At 54.6% G+C, this 21,790-nt stretch overlaps 1 protein-coding gene across 1 annotated transcript in view; it reads right to left on the bottom strand.

The window, feature by feature from the left end:
* Nucleotides 1-947: 947 nt before the first annotated feature.
* The window catches only part of AHRR (aryl-hydrocarbon receptor repressor), a 110,154-nt gene continuing 89,311 nt past the window's right edge, over nucleotides 948-21,790 (bottom strand). The window contains exons 6-11 of the mRNA XM_025387341.1: nucleotides 15,861-15,990; nucleotides 14,711-14,847; nucleotides 10,895-11,094; nucleotides 6,438-6,499; nucleotides 6,014-6,155; nucleotides 948-5,108 (exon numbers count right to left, since the gene is read on the bottom strand). Coding sequence (XP_025243126.1) covers nucleotides 4,127-5,108; nucleotides 6,014-6,155; nucleotides 6,438-6,499; nucleotides 10,895-11,094; nucleotides 14,711-14,847; nucleotides 15,861-15,990 — 1,653 coding nt within the window. The 3' untranslated portion in view covers nucleotides 948-4,126. The remainder of the gene's footprint in view (nucleotides 5,109-6,013; nucleotides 6,156-6,437; nucleotides 6,500-10,894; nucleotides 11,095-14,710; nucleotides 14,848-15,860; nucleotides 15,991-21,790) is intronic.

Raw genomic sequence — 21,790 nt, 5'->3', positions numbered from 1 at the left:
AAAATACAAAAATTAGCTGGGCGTGGTGGTGGATGCCTGTAGTCCCAGCTACTCTGGAGGCTGAGGTGGGAGAATCACTTAAACCTGAGAAGTGGAGGCTGCAGTGAGCCAAGATTGCACCACACTCCAGCCTGGGCAACAGAGCAAGACTCCGTCTCAAAAAAAAAAAAAAAAAAAGGAATTGTATGCGTCCTAACTCCACACAGGCGTACTCAGCAGAAGCCAGACTGGGGGTGAGGAGTGAAAATGCAGGAACTCCATCTGCCTGAGGCCACAGAGCAGAGAGTATGGGGGGCGGGGTGGGGCAAGGTGTGGGGCCACAGATGGGAGGGCTGGCTTGGTCCCTGAGGAGGACATGGGAGTCTTACACCAGTGACCAGGACGGGTTTGCTGACGGGCTGCAGGGTGTGACAGAGGTCTGGCAGGGTCTGCGCAGACTCTAAAGTTGCCTGAAAGGAAACAAAACCACAGCTCCCTGGGCCGTGGACTGCCATTTGTGCTTAATTAGACCCCAGCATTTTTTTTATGGCATTGGGGGATCTGGCCACAATCTGCCTGGGCCGGTGACCCCCTTCCCCCTTCCCATGGGCTTGTCATGCAGGTCCTGTGCCAGGCAGGGCGGACCCTGCATGACCCTGGACCCACAGTGCTCTCAGCTCTACCCTCCTGGCTTCTTACAGAATGGGTCAGGTCTGGGGCATCCTGAGAGCACCCGGGAGGGGCCCTGACCCTCAGTGACATGGGAGGGGGGCCCAGACCCTCTCTAGATGCAGTGCCGCTGGGCAGGAGCAGGGAAATGGCAGGCATTTTCCCCTTCACGAGGCTTGCAGCTCTCGAGTTTTATTTTTATTGCTGCCTTATCTTAGAATGCAGATTAACCAGCACACTCTTTAAAGGAAATAAAGTGACTTCATTTGGAAAATCACACAGACATTCGCAGACATTTCAATTTTTGCTAAACATGTACTAGCATGTCATGTACTTTACATCAATATTGCAAATTTAATACAAACCACAGTATAAAAAATATTTGAAAGCTTCCTAAAGGCACTGAAAAAGCAGTAGGGAGTTGCATTTATAGTGCATAGGTTTTAAAAATTCAACAAGTTGGTCTAGGTATTGAAAACTTTTTTCTTCCAGTAGAAACTGCAAAAATATAAGTTGTATTGATCTTCCTTCCATCCCATTCCCACCTCATATTTGACTTTAATACTTTTTCAGCTATATAGGGAAAAGCTACATAAACAGAAAAACATGAACCTGTAATTAGTGCTAACAATGACATTTTAGAGAGAAGTGACACGTCCACACCTTCTATGTTCCATCGTCTTCCCCACTGTTTTCCAAGAGGGTTGTGGCTATAAAATAACGAAAGTGCTGACTTGGGGAGTTTTTCTTGCCACCAGGGAAGGGACGTTGGACACCTCGCTGACCCCAGGCTCTCAGGGCTGCAGCCTCATGTGGGGTCCCCACACCACAAAACCGGCAGAGCCGACACCCATGTGCTGAGTGCAGCATCAGCACGGCATGGCTTGCCCGGCAGCAACCCACCATTCAATCTGGCACCTGGCACCAGGAGGGCCTTGGGTGGGGGCGCGTCTAAAGGTCTGGGAGGCTGCAGGGCAGGACGTGGTGAAGGGGCCTCCTGGGCAGGGGCTGCCGTCTGTGCTTAAGGAGGCCCCGGTGCTCCTTTGATGGCACTGAAGGGCCCGGCTATAATCGGCAAACACACAGCCACGTCTCTGATTCGATCTTTGGGGCCTGGTGTTTTTCCCAGCGACAGCCGTTGGCTCCAGGACACTGAAGACCTGTGATACACAAGACTCTCAGTCACTGAGCTCCCTGCCCTCCTCGGCCCTGAGACTGGAAGAGCAGCTGCCACGTTTGGGACCCAGGCAGCACCCAGGCTGAAGGGAGCTGCTGAGGGCTGAGTTCCAGAACACAGGACGTGGCTGGCCCTCAGGACAGGGAACTCCAAGAGTGGAACATGCATGTTGATTGAGACTTTTTCAGGGATACAGCAGATCTGATTTTTAATTCTTTTTTGTAGAGACATGTTCTTGCTATGTTGCCTGGGCTGGTCTTGAACTGCTGGGCTTAAGCAATCCTCCCACCTTGACCTCCCAAAGCGCTGGGATTACAGGCATGAGCCACTGCGCCTGGCCTGCAGGTCTCATTATTAAGGGTGTTTCTATGATCAGCAAAGGAGCTGGGCACTTGGTTAGAATAGGAAGGAAGTGGGAAACTTCTGAAATACCATCCTGGTCTTAAATCCATAAACGCCCCGAGGCCAGAGGCATGAGAAATGAATAAAGAGGGGCTCTGTGCTAGCGTAGGGCCAAAGTGGGAAGTAGGGGCCAGTCCTCAGGTGCCTGGTCCTCACAGGTGCCTGCTCTCCACAGGTGACTGACCCTTAAGTGGCTGGTCACCCATGGCTGGCCCCTGGGTAGCTCTGTCCCATCATGAGTTAGGCATCAGATAAGGGAGAGACGGTGGTGGAAAGCCATGAGCACATCTCACACCCACGACAGCACAGCACGGAGGGCAGCTTTGAAAGGTGCCCCCTGGCTAAGCAGTCAGTGAGTGTCCCCTCGGCAGGGCTTGGGGGTCACAGGAGGCCACCATGGATCTGGGACTCTGGGCTCAGGTGGTTGGCTGTTCTCTTTCAGTTCTGAGAGGAGATCCTTATCCCTATCCCTGCCACATGGGGGCAAACTGTCCAAGAACCAGGCCACTGAGAGGTGCAGGCACTTGGCGATGGGCAGAAGACCCAGTCCTGCCAACCAAACCTGGGTTTTGACAAACTGAAGGTGCATTTATCAAATGGCTTCAGCATTAAACCAGGGGCTAAGTAAGCACTGATCCCCCAAAGCCGCCGACAACATAGCAGGAGTCCACACGGGAGGCAGAATGCACAGTGCGATGGGGTAGTGGGTCCCTTATCCGCCGGCTCCCGTGGCTCCTGCCACTCCCAGTGGAGCTGACGTCAGGGCACTGATGCCCTGTCCCTGAGGAGAGGGGCCTTCCCGCCCCCACACAGGTGGGCCTCACTGCCCGGCGGTGACTTCTACACCCTGATCTGATGCCTGCACCAGCCGGGTGGGGTTCCAGGCCACACCACGGGAGAAGCCTGAACTGCACCAGCAGCTGCAAGTTACCCGGGTTGGTGGACTGGTGACCTTCACTTTCTGACTTACGCTTTTGTATCCAAATTTCCTCCTCTCAGAATATATCGCCTTTACCACTCTTTTAATGCTGTTAATACTTGTCCGTCTTGTCCCTAATTATTCTCCTAGGATGGCAATGGGAACCCTCATTTGAGTGAACCGTAGAGACAGCCAGCCAGAGAGAAACCCCACAGACAGCACAGTTTCCTGTGTCTTCTCTCTACGTTGTGTTTCTCTGTACTTCCAAACCCGGAGTCTGTGAACTCTGCATTACGTGATGCACCAAGAGGCGGATTAGTAAGAACTGTCTGCGGAGACCCACTGAGAACTCGGGAGATGTCCAGAAGGAACAGGGGCTATCCTGTCAATTTCCAGTCCAGGTCTGGCCTCACACTCTGTCATGGTGCCACACAGTGTGGGACCCACGCTGCCAGCCTCTGCTGCCTGGAACTTTCGAGATTCCTCCATGAGTGGGCTCACAGATCCTTTCTCCGCGAGTTGCATTTCTAATTTGCAGTGTGCTGGCCTCTGCAGCACACTGTGGCGATGGGCTGACTCTGCCTGCACAGCACAGGCCGGGAGCTGCAGGTGGCCTGGGAGGGCTGAGCTAGGTAGGTCACCCAACCGCTTCATCCCGACTGTGGACTTGGCGGCCGTGGGACGGGATGATGCTGTCCAGCCGTGATCACTTTCCTAAAGATTTTAATTCCTCAAAGAGAAATACTGTCATGCTTGAACAGATTTATGGCCAGTTTGCATTTAAGAACTATTGGGATATTTTACAAAACTCAGGATACGCTACTGCAAATCCTGCACACACAGACTAGCAGAGTGCGCATGCACAGCTCTGCAAAGCACGTCTTAGGATGGGCTCTGGCCTGACCAGGCGCAGGGCAGCCCAGCCACTGACGCATCTGAGCGTAGACGGACGGATCTGGGCCTAGGCGGTGGTCACTGTGCTACGGGAGGAACGTGCACTCTGAAGCTTGGGGCGGGACCAGCGTTGCCAAGGCACTTTTGGGAAACATCCCAGGCACTGCTCCCTGGCTGTGAGTAGCCCACGGGGGCGAGTCCAGGGGCTCCCGCTTGACCACAGGGGCGGCCTCAGCAGCTCTGCAGGCGCAGGACTGTTCGCCTCGGCCCCGTGCACAGAGCTGGTGGGGAGGCTCTGGCTGGGCAAGGCTGTGCATGGGCTCCAGGCAGGCACAGTGTGCGGGGTGGAAAGGGGTCAGCTCCCTGCTGCGCCCAACAGTGGCCCTGCCATGAGGCTGAGTCCCCCGCACGCCGTGCCCCAGGTGCGAGATGTACACCTGTTGCCGAGAGTCTGGCTCTGTTTTCAGGTGCATCCTGGTAGGGAAGGTGGCTGGACGGCTCCTGTCACTGGCCCCCAGCCACCCCTGGCTGGGCACACAGCCGTCTGCCGCATCCTCAGACCCAGAGTCCTTCTCCATCTTGATGGGCACATCTAGCAGCAGCGTCGGACCGCACAGGTCCCCCGGAGGCATCGGCACACCCTGCAGCTTCACATCCTCCATGGGATAGCCCCTCGTGGCAAAACGCTGAGCTCCAGGCTGAGGGAGCCGGTGCTGCAGGCTCCCCTGGGGAAAGTGGCAGAGGGGAGGGTGCACCTGGTCCTCACCGACATCCCGCACAGGTCTGCTGGTCCGGCTGGAGTAGGCACTGGGGGATGGGCTCGGCGGGTGAGAGATGGGCGAGTTCCTGAAAGTGCCCTGGACACACGAGTAGGGCAGGCAGGAGCCGCGGGGCGTGGGGCACAGGCAGGGTGGGTCACTCTTGCTGGGCTGCAGCCTCGGCCTGGCACCATCCTCACCGTGCCTTCCCGCTGTCCAGGGCAGGGGCTTCATGGGTCCTGGAGTCTCCCTGTGCCCTGTCACTCCAGAGGCCCTGCTCAGCATCTTGTGCTGCTCCTCCTCCCTGTCCCTGCAGAGAAAAGATGGGGCCCATTCGACAGAGCTGAAGACACCAGGTCTGGTTGCCTTGGGTGGGGGTCTCTAAGGGAGGTTACTAAATTAGGATGATGCTGAATCTGCGGGGGCTGCTACACCGACCCCACACTGCACTGTCCCTTCTAACCCACCCAGCAGCCCAGGAGGCCGTGCCAGCACCCCCACCCCCACTGTGTGCCTGGGGTGAGTGAGGAGGGCCCAGGGTGGGGTGAGGGTGCAGGCTTCAGGGAGGTGTCTCTGTGAGGCCTATGCCAGCTGTCCAGTGTCAGCCACACCAGTCACTAGCGCTAGGGGTGGGGAGGGGCGGTGCAAATGGTCCCATGGAACTGCACAGCAGAAAACACCATGTCCAGCAGTTTCTGTGGCCAGGCTCTGTTGCTGACCAACAGGACACCACATGCCTTGGGACTGGCACTGCGTGACTGTGAGATGGTGAGCTGGAGGGTGGGGAGAGACCCGTGGTGCACAGCTGGGCTGGTCAGGAAAGGGGAGGAGGCCCACCTGGGCGGTAGGCAGGCCCTGGGGAGGGAGAGGAAGGAGAGAGGGCTCTGAGCAAAGGCAAGCTCAGGATGGAGTTGGGTGACCCGGGGTCCAGGCGACAGGTGAGTGCGGGTCCCAGAGCCCACTGGGCATCCTCGGTCCCATCATCCCTGGGCCACTGCTCCCCGGGGTCAGTCCTCAGCGATACACGTGACTTCCAGCCCAGGAAGCTTCGTGGACAGCTCCACAGAGAGCAAGGTTAGCTGTGGCTCGCGTGGTGGTCAAGGCCACCACCATCTTCTTTTTTTTTCTTCTTAATCACTCCCCCACCTGCTCTTTGGCCTCCACGGTGACTTAGGGAGCTGCCAGGGCTGAGGGAGGCTGCCTGGCGCCACTTACCCTGAGCACCCTTTGGGGTCGAGGACAAGGTCGGGGCCGCCCCGGAGGCACAGGCACGGAGCCCTGGTGGGAACCTGTGCCCATCGGCCAGCGTCAGTCTGTTCCCTGAGCACCAAAACGCCGCTTTCTCTGCTGCTCCTTCCTGTTGGGGTTTAGAGGGGGAGGAAGCCGTCACGGTGCGAGCTGAGGAGCTCCTGGAAGACGGCTGCTTGTTCTCAGCAAGGCAGGACCCGTCGGCTCCTCAGAAACGCACAGACCAGAGCCCAGGAACAGCACTGGTCCACGGCAGGGCAGACTCCGAATCTCTGCGAAATGGCTTCTCCGTGGAATACGCCGACATCTCCGCCGGGCAGGGAAGCTCTCCAAGGGGCAGTAACACATTTTACCCACGCGGAAAAGATCAGGTAAGAAATGTTCTAAGTACCTGCTGAGTAATTGGGTTTTCCACGCGGTTCCGATTCGCACAGACTGGTGGTGGCTTTTACTCTGTGAGGAACACAGATAACAGCAAGATGACGTACGGATTAAACACGCGTCGATGGTAGAAATTAATAAGGACAGGTATTGCTGTCGTCCCTGAGCAGTAAAGACAGACACAATAATTGGCTCTTGTTTAATTCTTTACAGCGCGGAAAGTTATTTTCTCAGCTATAGAGTTACTGAAAATACTAAGTCATGTCACTTTTCAGGCCAATGAAGGGCTAATGAATTTGCTTCATTAAGTGGAAGGATAAAATCATAGGATGATTTTTAGAGCTTATGTTTTTTTCCTGGATGGCCAGAAAGAAAATACAGTCCATTCTCATGACTCCAGGTAGTAATGTTCCAGAAAGTGAACACTGAGGCGAGTTGGAGACCAACTCATATGGGACATGTGTGTGTACCCACATACGCATCACACTGATCCGAATCTTAAGTCCCAACAACTCACCCTGGTAGATTCTATTTGCTTTTGCTTTTCAAAAGAGAAACAGTAAGTGGCACTGCCCCACCAGCAGGTCCCAGAGTTGAGTTCAAACCCATCTGACTGGCCCCACAGCCACAGCCCCTGCGCTGCCCTCCTCTCTGTCCTCTCGGCACCTCCAGGAGGGCTGGGACCAGAGGCTGAGTGGGGGCCCAGGTATAACACGAGACTCATAATGCCCCATGTATGGCCATGAATGGTTGCAAAGCACAGGGTGTGCTGACGTGGGGGTCCCAGTGAATTACGGTGAGCAGAGGAATTCACAGAATGGGCTTCAGGAACAGGGAGATCAAGATCATGTCACAAAACCCCTGTGGGAAAAGCTGTGGAAGACTGGGTGGCTGTTGGGGGCCGCTGCTGGGGGCTGCCACTGGGGGCCGCTGGAGGCCGCTGCCAGGGGCCGCTGCTGGGGGCTGCTGCTGGGGGCCACTGGAGGCTGCTGCCGGGGGCTGCTGGAGGCCGCCGCTGGGGGCCGCTGCTGGGGGCCACTGGAGGCTGCTGCTGGGGGCTGCTGGAGGCTGCTGCCGCTGCCTCAGGGCTCTGATTCTGCAGAATGCACCTTGCATCTTGCACCACTGTGGCGCTCAGGACTGGTGGACCACAAGGTGTATCCCGAAAGCTGGCTTCTGAATCCAGCTCAGAGCAGGGTGGGGAGAATTCCAAAAACCTTCAGCGCATGGGAGTCAGTATTCTTGGTTTTCTTCCCCCTTCTGAGTTTGAATAACATGTTTGTTGAGCTGAAGTTGTGTGCCAGCTTTATGTGCCTTGGGCTCCACCCCGCCCTCACAGCCCCACAGGGGGTCTCGTCATCCAGGCCGCTGGAGGAGTGCTGTGACTTTCGGCCCCATACCTGTGCCTGTAATCCCACACCTACGCTCCACCCCAGGGCCAGGACGACAGGGCTGTGCGCACACACAGTGAGGTGGGGCCAGGCCTGCCCTGCCTGGCTCTGACACCAGGGGGCTGCGTCCCCTCTGCTTCTATGGCTGGGAACTCCCAGGGAAGACCAGGCTCGCGCGTGTGCAGCAGAAACTCCATGGTGACTGTAAGCAGAGGACAGTGTCCCAGGGTTTGCGTGGTCCCTGTAGGTGCCGGAGGACCTGGGCCTGAGCCCTGCAGGGACCCCAGGGCTTTCTGTGTGCCTGTGTAGCATTTACTTCTTTTCCCTTCATCTCTTGCACTTTACATTTCCATCCTTTAAAATAAGGTACATGCATTTAATTTAAAACCTTGCAGAGATGTGTGGGCCTCAGCAGGCTGGCCCATGTCCTGGCCGTCCCTGGAGCTGCCCTCTGTCCACCCTCAGACAGCAGCAGTGAGGTGGGGCTGGCAGAGTCCAGGCAGAAGCCGCTCATGAGCAGAAATGAATAATGAACGTGGAAACCAACACAGCGTGAAAACCTTCAAATAACGGCTGCTGCTGTCAGACTGCAGAGCTGTCTAAATGGTTATCTTAGAGCGGTCAAAGGTGAGGATGGAACTCACACCCACAACAGAGAGCACTGTGGCCTCAGGGCCTGCAGATGGAAGCCCTTCACAGTCAACCCTGGACACTGAGCCGGCGGTCCCAGAGCCTCCAAGGTCCTCCTTTGCAGGCACCCAGGGGAGAAAGGGCCCTCGGCCATATCCTCTGCATCAGGAAGCCAGCAGGTGTGTGACGGAGTCCTCCCAGAGGGGTCGCAGTGGTGGGTCCTGGGGCTCCCATGGAGGGCACGGGTGTGAATACAGAGGATGCACTGGCCCATCAAAGGCGCCAAAGAACAGGAGGGACGGCAGCATGCTGGGTGCTGCTGAGTCCCAGATCTCAAACTAGTTCAGGAGCCTGGACTCTGACAAGGTCAATCAAGACTGCATCTAAAAGAATGAAATTTAATACTAATGGAAGTTAAGGAATGAAGGTAGAATCCAAAGTCAGACTACAAGGCCACGCACGTGACTGCAACTTAGGATCGCCCTAACGCACGTGCCACAGCAGGTATATCAGTGAAGCCAGCGCCCAGAACAGGGCGGGGACGTCTCCAGTCCGCATGGCTCCACCTGCTGTGAATGTCCCGGGTGCTGCATCGGAATCAGGACATATCTGGAAACCATAACCCAGGGGCAAGGCAAATAGAGCAGAGAGCGCTCAGCCAAGACAGGGCCGTGGCAACCCCAGGCAGTGAGATTCGAGTCACACCAGGAAGAATCTGTTCTCAAGGTTCTGTCTGGACCCAGCAATGTTTTCTGTGTGGGGTTTGTGCAGCCTCAGCCAATCACTCCTGGGGGTTATGGCAGAGATTCCCACTGGGTTGGGGAGCTGAATTCGATGCCTGCTAAGATTTCTTTCCCACTCGGTATTTGCTACCCACAGAGTGGGCAGGCCATGAACAAAGCGGGCTGCCCAATAGCGGCTGCAGGATCGCAGGGCAGGCTGAGCTGCGCTTGGTTACCAGGGCCTGGGCCTGCAGCGCCGAGTAGGACAAGTCGGGGGGTCTCAGAGTCACAGAGCAGGAGCACCTCACCAACAGCCAAGGACCCGGGGGCTGAGGGCCAGGGGCCAGGGGGCAGGGCCAGCCCAGACCACCCCTCTGCCCTGCATTCAGCCCCCGCCTCACCAGGCTGTCCCAGGAGGAAGTGGCAAGAGCAGTGACTTGCCCAGGTGGCTGGGGAAGGTGTCCTGCCCAATCCTCTGAGAGGAAGTTGGATCTTTGGTATCCTGGCAGCCCCAGCCCTACCTCACTGGTGTCTTTCCAGCAGGCAGAACACACAGTTTCTATACACACAGCATTTACATCTCTCCCAGCACGCAAGACAGACTTAACGCATTCTAGGAAACTGCAGACATGAATCCCCGAGGGCAGGGGTCCCCAGCCCCCAGCCACAGATGGGTACCCGTCCATGGCCTCTAGGAGCCAAGCTGCACAGCGGGAGGTGAGCCATGGGCAAGCGAGCGAAGCTTCATCTGTATTTCCAGCCACTACCCATTGCTCGCACGACCGCTGGCGCTCCGCCGCCTGTCAGCTCAGCTGGGCCGTGATTCTCACAGGAGCGTGAACCCTGTTGTGAACTGTGCATGTGAGGGAGGGCCCTAGGTCCGAGCTCCTTATGAGAATCTAATGCCTGATGATCTGTCACTGTCTCCCATCACCCCCCGCCATGGGGCCGCCTAGTTACAGGAAAACAAGCTCAGAGCTAGCACTGATTCTGTATTATGCCAAGTTGTATAATTATTTCATTATATATTACAACGTAATAAAACAGCAATGAAATGCACAGTAAGCAAGGGCAACGTGCTTGAATCATCCTGAAACCATCCCCCCACTCTCAGTCCGTGGAAAAAGTGTCTTCCACCAAACTGGTCCCCAGTACCAACACGCTCGGGGTACCGAGCACCAACTAGTACCAACAGGTAGGGTGTTTTCTACTTCTGAAAGGCTGAGAAAGCTGTGGGATAGGACTGGCTTGGCCAGGGACGAGGACCAGCTGGAGGGCACCTGTGCCATTGACCCTCCATCTGCCCACCAGGGATGCATTTCTCCGGCATCTCTTGCAGCCAGGAACCACCTCCACTTGTCCATGGACAGACAGTGCGAAGAGCGGGCAGCCGAGAGGTGGAGAAAGGCAGGGGCCACAGCAAACCTCCCATTCCCTTGAGGACACAGCGTCAGGCCACTTATTCTGAAACTGGTTCTGTAACAGGACGATTTAGGAATGAATCGATACAGGCAACGTTTGCTGCCAGTTTGCAAATGAGTTTGAAAAACATTGTTTCACCTAATCGTTGCTGCCTATGTTGTGTAATGACTTTTACAACACAAAACTTACTTTATTACTGGCTGGAAATGAAGAAAGAAGACACAGAAAGTACTGAGCATGGAGGCATTTTGTGGTGGCTGCCAGCAGGCACCATGCAGCTGTGAAGGGCGAGTTGTACTCACTTTGCATCCGTGGTGGCCACGGTGTCTGCCCTGGGCTTTGCCCTCAGAAGTGCACTCCTCATTTTCATCTCCGCTGTGGAGGAGAGGAGAACGGGCGCCACGATGCAGAACAGCGACAGTCGCGGGGGGAGCACGGCTCCCGACGGTGCCTTCTTCTTCTGTCCAAACAGGAATTTCAGTTTTCCTTGAAACTGCATCGTCTGGTGTTTTAAAGATAGAGAGGAAGGCGTGTTCACAAAGTGCCCTGGCAAGGTGGTCACAGGACACAGAACTCAAGGATGTGACAGTGGCTGGAATTCACAGGGAGGCAGCTCACCATGAGCGGCTAGGGACAGCAGAGCAGCAGCTGCCAAGCCTGCGACTCCAGGGCCTGCGCAGTGATTCCATGTGCTTGAGTCATCCTGAAACCATCCCCCACTCCCAGTTTCTCTGGAGTCGTGGCGACTGCCTTTGATTGACCGGTTCATTCCTGCGTGTGTGCTTGTGCACGTTCATGTGCACCATGCCATGCACAGGTGGGCATGAATTGCACCTGCGGGACCTGCCACCCACCCACAGCCGGGCCAGCGGCCAACCCTCTGGCAGGAATTTGCAGGAGTGGATTATCTCCAAAGATTGTTTCAGCTTTAACACGCCATTTACAAATTATGAATTCTTCATTTGTAATAATAAAATTTAGGCACAACTTGGTTTTATTTATCTAGGGTGTACAGTGTGATTTTAAAAGCCAGCAAGTAACCTAGGAGTTTGTTATAAAAGAAAATAAAATATCTCTCTACAAACGGAAGGCTGATGTATCATTTACTTGTTTACCAAAGGCCTTCAGGGGTACTGCCTTCTATGGAAGAATGACCCCACAATGTGGCTCCACCCTCTCTCTATCCTTATTTCATCCATCTATCTTTCCATCCATCCATCCATGTTTTCATCCATCCATTTCCCATCCATCTGTTCATCTTCCCATCCATTCATCCATCCACCCATCCATTCATCTATCCATGTTTCTACCCATCCATCATATTCCCATCTACCATCCATCCATCCATCATCTTCCCGTCCATCCATGCACCCATCAATCTGTCCGTCTAGCCATCCATCCACCCATCCGTCTATTTATCCATCCATCCAACCACCCACCCACCCACCCACCCATCCATCTGTCCATCCATCCACCTTTCCATTTGTCCATCTATCCACCCACCCATCCATCTTCCCATTCATCCATCCATCCGTCCATCTATCCATCCATCATCTTCCCATCCATTCATCCATCCGTCATTTTCCCATTCATCCATTCACTCATCCATCCATCCATCTTCTCTATCCAACCATCCATCCATCCATTCATCCATCTTTCCATCTGTCCATCCATCCATCTACCTTCCCATCTATCCAACCATCCATCCATTCATCTATCTTTCCATGTGTCCATCTACCCATCCATCTTACCATCCATCCATCCATCATCTTCCCATCCATCCATCCCTCCATCTTCTCATCCATCCATCCACTCATCCACTCATCCATCCATCCATCCATCCATCTATCCATCCATCATCTTCCCATCCATCCATCCATCCGTCATCTTCCCATTCATCCATTCACTCATCCATCCATCCATCCATCTTCCCATCTATCCAACCATCCATCCATCCATTCATCTTTCCATCTGTCCATCCATCTATCCACCCATCCATCTTCCCATCCATCCGTCCATCTTCCCATCCATCCATCCATCTTCTCATCCATCCACCCACTCATCCATCCATCCATCCATCCATCCATCCATCCATCCATCTTTCCATCTGTCCATCCATCCATCCACCCATCCATCTTCCCATCCATCCATCAATCATCTTCCCATCCATCCATCCACCCATCCATCTTCTCATTCATCCATCCACTCATCCATCCATTCATCCATCCATCCATCCATCTTCCCATCTATCCAACCATTCACCCATCCATTCATCCATCTTTCCATCTGTCCACGTATATATTAAAGAAATAATAAACACCTGCTGTGTAGCACTCACACAATTGGTGTGGGGGATTCAAGGCAGTGGTGTGCTGGAAAATGTTTAACATCTAGCTCTCCGGGGGAAAACTTCCCAGATATGCAGCGTTTGCTAATTTCTTTAGTATAAATATTCCCAACACGGCTGACTTCAAGCTCCCCAGTTAATTTCAGCCGAATCTCAAAGACTACCATTTTCAGCTGGCCCTGTGGCATGAGGGAGCTTCCATGACACCCACATTGCCCAGACTGCACCACTTAGGGTGGAAGCTGGGAAGAGCTGTGAGGTCCTGCAGGGTCTTGGTGTGTTCTCTGTCAATACAGGAGCCCTTTATGGTGCTGTGGATGAATGGATTTTAATGGGAAAACAGAATCAGACACTTATTCATATAAACCTCATTGCAACATTTTAGCATCAATCTAATTTCTCTGGCTTATTTCCTCCATTCAGTTCTTTGTTTGACAATTTCATTTTAAACTATATTTCACTGGCTGCACAGTAAAATCCTTCCAATTTTGTGTCATCTAGAAATAAGAGTTTTTAATTAACCAGGAATTGGTCATATAATTTTTAAAAATGAACAACATTCCTTAGCCAATAAAAGTAAGTATCTTAATTTCCACAAAATATAGAACAAAATACCAATGGTGAAACCCCGTCTCTACTAAAAATACAAAAAAATTAGCCGGGCGTGGTGGCGGGCGCCTATACTCCCAGCTACTCGGGAGGCTGGGCTGAGGCAGGAGGATGGCGTGAGGTGGAGGTGGAGCTTGCAGTGAGCTGAGATCGCGCCACTGCACTCCAGGCTGGGCAACAGAGCGAGACTCTTGTCTCAAAAAAAAAAAAAAAAACTTTATTGTCACTAGTTACCTAAATGAAAGCTGTGCCCTGGGGCATGTTTGTGGCAGCAGATCTAGGGCCTGTGGAGAGCTGGTCCTTCCACCAGGCACCCAGTGGGTGGGAAAGAGACAGAAACAGGCAGACCCACAGGTGCCTCTGCCGTGGGGATGGTCTGCACCCGAGGTCCCCAGGAGGTCATGGGTCCACATATGGGTGGAAAGCTGAGCCCAAGGGGCCTGCCCAGCTAGGGTGCTGGGGTGAGAGGGCCTTGTGGCATTGAATTGCAGCCAGGAGACAGCAGGGGCCACCACTGGGCCTCTCAGGGGCTGTGACCCAGGGTTGACTGTGCTGCGACCCAGGGGAAGTACAGTGCCTCAGGGGTCTGAAAGGTGGGCAGGGGTCTGGGGCAGGGTGGGAGGCCTTTGCCCTGACACGTCCAATGCGGAGAATTTCTCTGATTCAATGAGGAGCTGGAAGAAGAAACAGTCAAATAGCACAAGTGAAAATCCCAAGTATCTGTTTGCAAGAGAAGAGGGTGAAACCAAAAAGCTGGGCAGTAGCCGTGGGCTCAGCCACTCATGCCAGCCACAGCCAGAGGCTCTCCCAGCTTGCCAGCCCTTGGCAGAGGTGGGGCACATTTTAAAAAATATTTTAATAAGTTACAAATAAAGAAACTACTAGAGTATAAACCTACTGCAGAGTTTTACATTTTCATCGACCTGGCTTGTCCACCACAGCAGGCCTCACAGTTGACTCATCACGCATCCCCTCACATGCTCAGAGCCGTCAAGGCCCCATACCATCCCAGCGTGCACAGAGCTCAGCGCCAGCCCTCGCCCCTCTACCAGGGACACGTGGGTTAACGCCCCCACCTCCTCTTGCCCTCTGTTTCCTTCCACCCCAGGGCAGAATGCACCCCAGATGTCGGGAGCCCCCTGCCAGGGGCCCACACACTCACCAGGAAGCCCGAGGTGCTGTCCAGCAGGCAGCGCACACGGCAGATGAAGCAGCGGGTCAGGAAGGCTGAGTACTCGGTGGGCGCGCCTGCTCCCCACTCCTGGGCCCTGAGAAGCCTCCCCAGGATGGCGTCATCTCCTGCAGACCACAGTGGCCAAGGGGCGCGGCGGTGGGAGAAGCCAAAACACACAGGTCACACGCACAACTGCATGCGCAGAGCACGCAACAAACACACCCATGGCTCTCATATGCAAGGTCATGTAAACACTATCACCGCGCGCTCCTCCTGCGCCCAGCATCCTTCTAGACGTCGCTCGGACAAATTTTGCCTTCATCATCCCTTGCCTTTAAAAACCGTTTTTAGTACATGCGCATGCACGACGATGGACCGATGGTTTCATCTTGCTTGTTTTTAGCTTTATAAAAGGTCTTCCATGTAGGTGCCTGGGCTTTGCTGTTTGATTTAAGGTCAATCATACTGTCACATGAGGTGGTGGTGGAAACTTTTCGTGAATTATTTTAGGCTTCTGTGGATATGTGCGAGAGAACCCAGGAGTCACCCTCTGCACAGGACCCCAGGCAGGTGTCGCCTCTCCTCAGAGCCCAGATGCAACTGTCCCAGCAGAGCCCCTGCCTGTCACTGCCTGTCAAGGACCTCCACACCTGCCGGGCTCATCTTACCAGTCAGAGCCACAGGGAGGTTGGGGGCAAGCCCTGTGCAGAGGTCTTCTGTGAAAAGGGGCAACCGACTCTGAGTAGCAGCCATCTTTCAGGGACTTTTATCGGATAACTCTAGTATGAAGCAAAGAAACTTCCTGGCAGACATGAGACTTGAGGGGAGTTTGCAAAACGAGGCCAGGACTGCAGCTCGTGATGAGGTGACACGAATGGCGGTGACCTCAAGCCTGGCAGAGCCCAGGCAAGCAACCAGGAGTGAAGCACACTCGAGCCACACGGAGCTGGTGCAGCCCAACCAGAGGACAGTGAGGGACACGGGAGGAGGTCTCTGAAGAAAGGTGAGATTTGGTGCTAAGGTCAATGTGGAAGGCAAAGCACACCAAGAAGGCACGACAGGGTCATTTCCAGAGGCAGTGACGTGTTATGTGACCTGCTCTAGGTTTTGGTGACTCACTTGGACCCCAGACACCCACCTGTCTCCAAGGGCGGGGGCTGCCCAAACACCGCCTGGGGAGGGTCCATGGCCCAGTGGAGCTGCCGGCAGAAGTCCTGGCGGTCGTCCACGTGGATGTAGTCGTAAATGTTCTGGTGCATGACGTCTGTCTGAAATAGCGCAGCAAGGTTATTTCAGCCTTACCCCAAGTGGCTTTACACACTTTATTCCACTGATGAGTAACCGAAAAACTTCCACTCCACTTGTCAAAGCAAGTCACAGCCACAGGGAAAGAATCCCACTGAAAAGACGGCGCTTGACCCCGGGCCCCCGCTCCCTCCTGGGAAGACGCCTGTCTGAGCTGCCTGGAGCACCTGCCCATCCCTCTGCCCACCAAGTGGTGCCCACATCCAGCCCTTGAGGGCAAGCAGGAGGCTAAGAGATGGGCATCTTCTGGGCCACAGACACTGTGGGGCCAAGACATCCACTTTCCTATTGACTTAGACTCTTTGTGACTCCGTTTCCCATCACTTCACATCTTATGGCTGGTGATTTCCTCCTTCCTGACACCCAGGCCTCAACCTTCACCCACTTTCATGAAGTCTCAAGGACCAGTTCACAGGCCTCTCTCTAGTCCGCTCTCCTTCCACCTGCTCAGAAGCAAATCTGGGCCTTGACATAGAGGCTGACCCTCACAGGCACCCAGGGTCCATGTCCGGCGACAGAGGCTGACACTGTGTGCCACGAAGACTGACTTCAAGGGGGACCCAACTGTCACCACTGCCCGTGAGCGTGTCTGTGCCTGAGGAAGGCCGGCCATCCCACCGCCCTCTCCCTTCTCCTAACTGAAGAAAGTCAGGCATCTGCACCTGCAGCCTGGCCCGCACACTCCCGCCCCGCCCCCGAATAATTAACCCTGCCAGGGGCTGCTAGAACCTCAGGACTCTTTCAGGGTGACCTAACTCTAAGCGGCATTTGTTATCATGATAATAACCAAGTGGTTCTTCCTAACTGGAGGAGAAGCTCCTTAAGAATCAAGACTTCAGAGGAATGTAATAAACTCACCCTAAAGGGACGAGCATCTTCAGGCAACCCAGTGGGAAGGACCCGCGGGGCTCCCGGAACAAGAGGAGACACAGCCTCAGGAGGACAGGGGGACGCCCTCACTCAAGGGCCTGGACTCCAACCGCCTGTGCCTCCGCAGTTCCCTTCTGAGAATGCGCTGTCACGGCGAGCGGGGTACAGAGGAACAGAGACCCCTCGGGGTGAAACGGGCTGTGCCAGCCTCCCCCCAGCACACTCCTCCGGGCTCTGCCATCACACAGAGGAACAGAGACCCCTCCAGGTGAAACGGGCCGTGCCAGCCTCCCCCCACCCCCCCGTGTACTCCTCGGGGCTGCCTTCAGGGCCTTCCTAAGGACTCGTAACTGGAGGGTAACCCAGGCCAACAAGCGCCCATCACGAACACACAGTTGGGTGAGTCACCTTCAAGAAAACACCCCGCGGGACCCCACCCAGATGAGGCCACAGGGCGTCGCCGGCACCCGCAAGGCTGTTTCTGCCTCTGAGTGGGCGCCCTCCGTGTGGGGGCTGGTTCTGCGCCGCGGACTCCACGTGGAGGGAGGGTACCCGCCAGCATCCCCCTGCCCGGCATCGGCATCGCGACCGTGAGGCAGCTGCTGAACCGCGGGATGGGCGCTGTGGACAAGGAGGCCCTGGGTCTGCAACGGCCTCCTGACCGGCACAGCCGGGCGCCAGCCGCAGCCTCCCAGGCGGGGAAGCTCCTCTTCCAGTTAAGGCTCGAACACTCCAGCGGCTGCACCTTCTGGCCGGTGTTTGTCCTTTTCCCTCTTTATCTTTTAGTCACTGCGGTGGATAGGCCATGCTTCTTGCTACGGTTTCAACTTTCCACGTCCTGAACCATAAGAAGGACCATCTTGTATATTTCACGTGTTCAGCGGTGCCAGCGTGTGTGTGGCGTGTGTGGGTGCGCGCGTGGGTGGGTGCGTCCGTGGGTGGCGTGCGTGGGTGCAGCTGCGTGTGCGGGTGCGTGCGCGGGTGCCTGCGTGCATTGGTGCGTGCCTGGGTGGGTGCGTGTGCGGGTGCGTGCGTGGGTGGGTGCGTCCGTGGGTGCATGCGTGCGTGTGTGGCGTGTGTGGGTGGCTGCGTGCGTGGGTGCGTGCGTGTGGCCCGGAGGTGTCTCTTTCTGGAATCCCCACTGAGCTCTCCAGCTGCCTTGCCCAGTCCTTTCTGGGCCGCCTTTCATGCAAGGTGTCCGGCTGCCATCCTGCCCTCCCGATGGACACCACGAGGCCCAACCCACCGTCCTCTCTGCCTGAGGAGGGCTTTTTCCTGAGAAATCTTTCCTCATAGATCTAGCTCTGCTGTTATCTTCTAGAAACTTCCATCATGCCCTGAAGCTGTCTGTGGTGTGAGCCAGGACTCAAGACCGGCTTCCTCCTGCAGGGATGCAGCTCGCCCAGCGCCTGCAGCGCCGCCTCCGTTCAGCTGCCAATGCCCCGCCAGCCAGTGTGTGGTGAGCTCCTCCCAGCCTCAGGGCTCCTCTTTCTCCTTGACTTCCTGTTAGCAGGGGATTGTCTTCGTAGGGCTCTGTTAATTCAGGGGCTAGGAAGCAATGCGGGGTTTAGGCTTCCATCCCTTCCATCCTGTTCTACGGAAACAGGATTTCCCAAACCCAGGACTTCACAGCTCTCTTATCATCAAGTAGCCACAGCTCCTCCTTTAGTGTTCACTCCGGATACTGGAATATTTCGCAATCAAAACCCGCTTCTCCTCCAGGAACTGCACGGTTCTGCCGCTCTATGGCGGCAGCCTCAGGGCCGTCAGAGGGAGCTTAGCTACATAACCACCATGGCGTCCCCTACCGCGGCGTTGCCTCTCGTGTTTCCGCAGGATCTCCAGGCTGAAGGACGCAGCGTGTGAGAAGTTTAACAAATACACACCTACATCCCGATGGCCAGAAAAGGGGATCCACAAGGAACGTTTCAGAGTTTCTTACCCAAACCACTCTGCCTCCGGTTCCACATCTTCCAATCCACGTTCCACCCGGGCATACGCGACACAAATCCACACTCCACCCGGGCATACGCGACACAAATCCACGCTCCACCCGGGCATACGCGACACAAATCCACGCTCCACCCGGGCATACGTGACACAAATCCACGCTCCACCCGGGCATACGTGACACAAATCCACGCTCCACCCGGGCATACGTGACACAAATCCACGTTCCACCCGGGCATACGTGACACAAATCCACGTTCCACCCGGGCATACGTGACACAAATCCACGTTACACCTGGGCATTCTACGTTACACCCGGGCATACGTAACACAAATCCACGTTACACCCGGGCATACGTAACACAAATCCACGTTACACCCGGGCATACGTAACACAAATCCACGTTCCACCCGGGCATACGTGACACAAATCCACGTTCCACCCGGGCATACGTGACACAAATCCACGTTCCACCCGGGCATACGTGACACAAATCCACGTTCCACTCGGGCATACGTAACACAAAACCAAGGAAACAAAGACCCAGGTTTCTTTCCCCTTCTAAGTTAGAGATCTTACGACATTTGTTTCACAGCTTATGGAAAATGGTGTGGGGACACTTCCAGTAAACGGGGTTGGCAACAAACAGAAACACCAACCCCATCAGCTCTTGCCGGCCAGCCTGTTGGTCCCCATGCAGTAAGAGCCGGGCACCTTGGAGGGCCCCGGCTCTGCCAGGACAATGGGAAACATGGCTCCAAACACTCCTGTGTGAGCTCTGACACATTTTAGTGCCAGCTTTTTAAAACTGAAACGCAGAGGAACCAGTGTCCAGAGGCAACTGACATTCCCCTTACACTTGCTGCCATCCCTAATTTCTTCATTTATAAATGTTGCTTAAAAGACTAAAACTCCCAGCCAGGCACAGTGGTTCATGCCTGTAATCCCAACACTTTGGGAGGCCAAAGTGGGCGGATCACTTGAGGTTGGGAGTTCAAGACCAGCCAGGCCAACATGGTAAAGTCCCGTCTCTACCAAAAATACAAAAATTAGCCAGGTGTGGTGGCGCACACCTGTAATCTCAGCTACTCAGGAGGCTGAAGCAGGAGACTTGCTTGAACCAAGGAGGCAGAGGTTGCAGTGAGTTAAGATTGTGCCGCTGCACTCCAACCTGGACGACAGAGCAAGACTCTGTCTCAAAAAAACAAAAAAGAAAAAAAATTCCCATTCCTTTTAAAAAATAGATGCTTGCCCTCAGCCCCAATGGCCACAGGCAAAGACTTATTTCCCAGTAGAAGAGAGAGCCTCCTTCATCTTTGTGGTCATGGTCAGGGTGAGGCACACGAGGTCATCTGCAACCATGGTCACGTGGCCGGCAGCTGCTGCTTCACCTGGAGCCCTCACTCCCTGCATGTTGGGAATCTGGCTTTGTCATTGCAAGGCCTGGTGCCCCAAGCCCAGCGGTCCTGGGACTTCTCCAACTCACCAGTCACCAAGGCCTGGGCTTGCACCAGAGGCACATGGCAGTGCTGGAGGCCTGGGTGCACCTGCTGCATGGGCACCCGGCTGTCCTCACAGTAGCTGGTGCTGCACCAGATCATGAGGCCCTGCATCTTCCGGAGCTCGCTCGCTCTCCAGTTCTTCACCGCGGAGTGCGCCGCCTCCTGCACCAGAGCAGCCGCAGCCCCGTGCTGGCGACCCCATGCTGCCCCACACCAAAATGGTCCTCGCATGAGTTTCCACAGGCAACCCTGAGCTTTGTAGGCCCCCGGAAGGTGAACCCCCAGCAACCTCCCTGAGCAGCCCCAGGCCTGCCCGAGCGCCTCATCCATCATCTCCAACCCCGCAGTCAGGTAACGAAAGGGAATTCAACAAGTGAGAAAGGGCTGCTGCTCAAGACAGGCGTGCGCAGCAGAGCTGGAAAGAGTTCTCCAACTGAGGCAAATCTGAAGACAGGGTGAAACGTAAATCCTGTTTAGGTTGAGGAAACAAAGTTCTGTGTTTTAATCATCAGTGTGGCATGTCTGCCTTAAGTCTGTCTTAATCTTTTAAAGTCTGATTCCTACAAAGTGACATCAAGATACACGGTGGGAGAAGTGGGAGGGGGAGAGCACGACATTAACATTATCCAAATCGTACAAAAACAAACCCTCCTTTCATCAAGTAAAGACAGTCTTTATTTTAGCTTTACACCACCACTTAGGGAGTTTAGAATAAAATCATTTCCAATTTTAATATGCTGCTCACTCTAGCAGCTAACATTTTTAGCTTTTTGTGCAAAAGCTTGCACACATCGGCTAACCATGCCTGTGAGATTCTAACTGCTCTGATTGACGAGCTCTAATGTTTGAGAGAACGAACAACTTCTTGAATCAACAAATGGCAATGGCAACTAAAATATACACCTAAAGCCATTTATTCCTCACTAAGCTTGCTGAGCTTGAAGACACTGAAATCATGCATTCACGCTGTGACCGGGAATAATTGGTTCCTGACTTTTTGTAAAGCATTTTGCACAATAAACTCACACAAGCACAAAGCTGTTCTAATATTTTCATGAGATATTTTGCATAAACTAGAGGCAATGCCTGATTTAATGGCATTTGGAACCAATTTCCTCACAATCAAGGCGAAACTTTTTTTCTTTTTTTAACTTCTCATGCTTGGGGGAAAATGACCAAGCGCCAAGAAAACAGAAAGCCCAATTAGCAAAAGCTCTGACCTGGAATCAGAGCTGCTCTGTACGGCACCTGCCCCTGTCCCCAGAGCCGAACCCCGGAGTGAGACCATCGAGCCATGGCTAAAGGCAGCGGCTCTGGGTGTGACTGGAGAAATCAGGGCAACTCAGGATGCAGTGACTAGAGTTGACGGTGATTCTGAGCATGCAAAAGGCAGAGCAAGCGGCCGTCTCTAGACTCAGGCCCTGCACACACAGACCACGC

The sequence above is a fragment of the Theropithecus gelada genome, chromosome 6 (assembly GCF_003255815.1).
Source record: "Theropithecus gelada isolate Dixy chromosome 6, Tgel_1.0, whole genome shotgun sequence".
NCBI classification, from domain to species: domain Eukaryota; kingdom Metazoa; phylum Chordata; class Mammalia; order Primates; family Cercopithecidae; genus Theropithecus; species Theropithecus gelada.
Note: the sequence above shows the minus strand (reverse complement) of the source record. Positions and strands in the feature narration are given on the sequence as shown.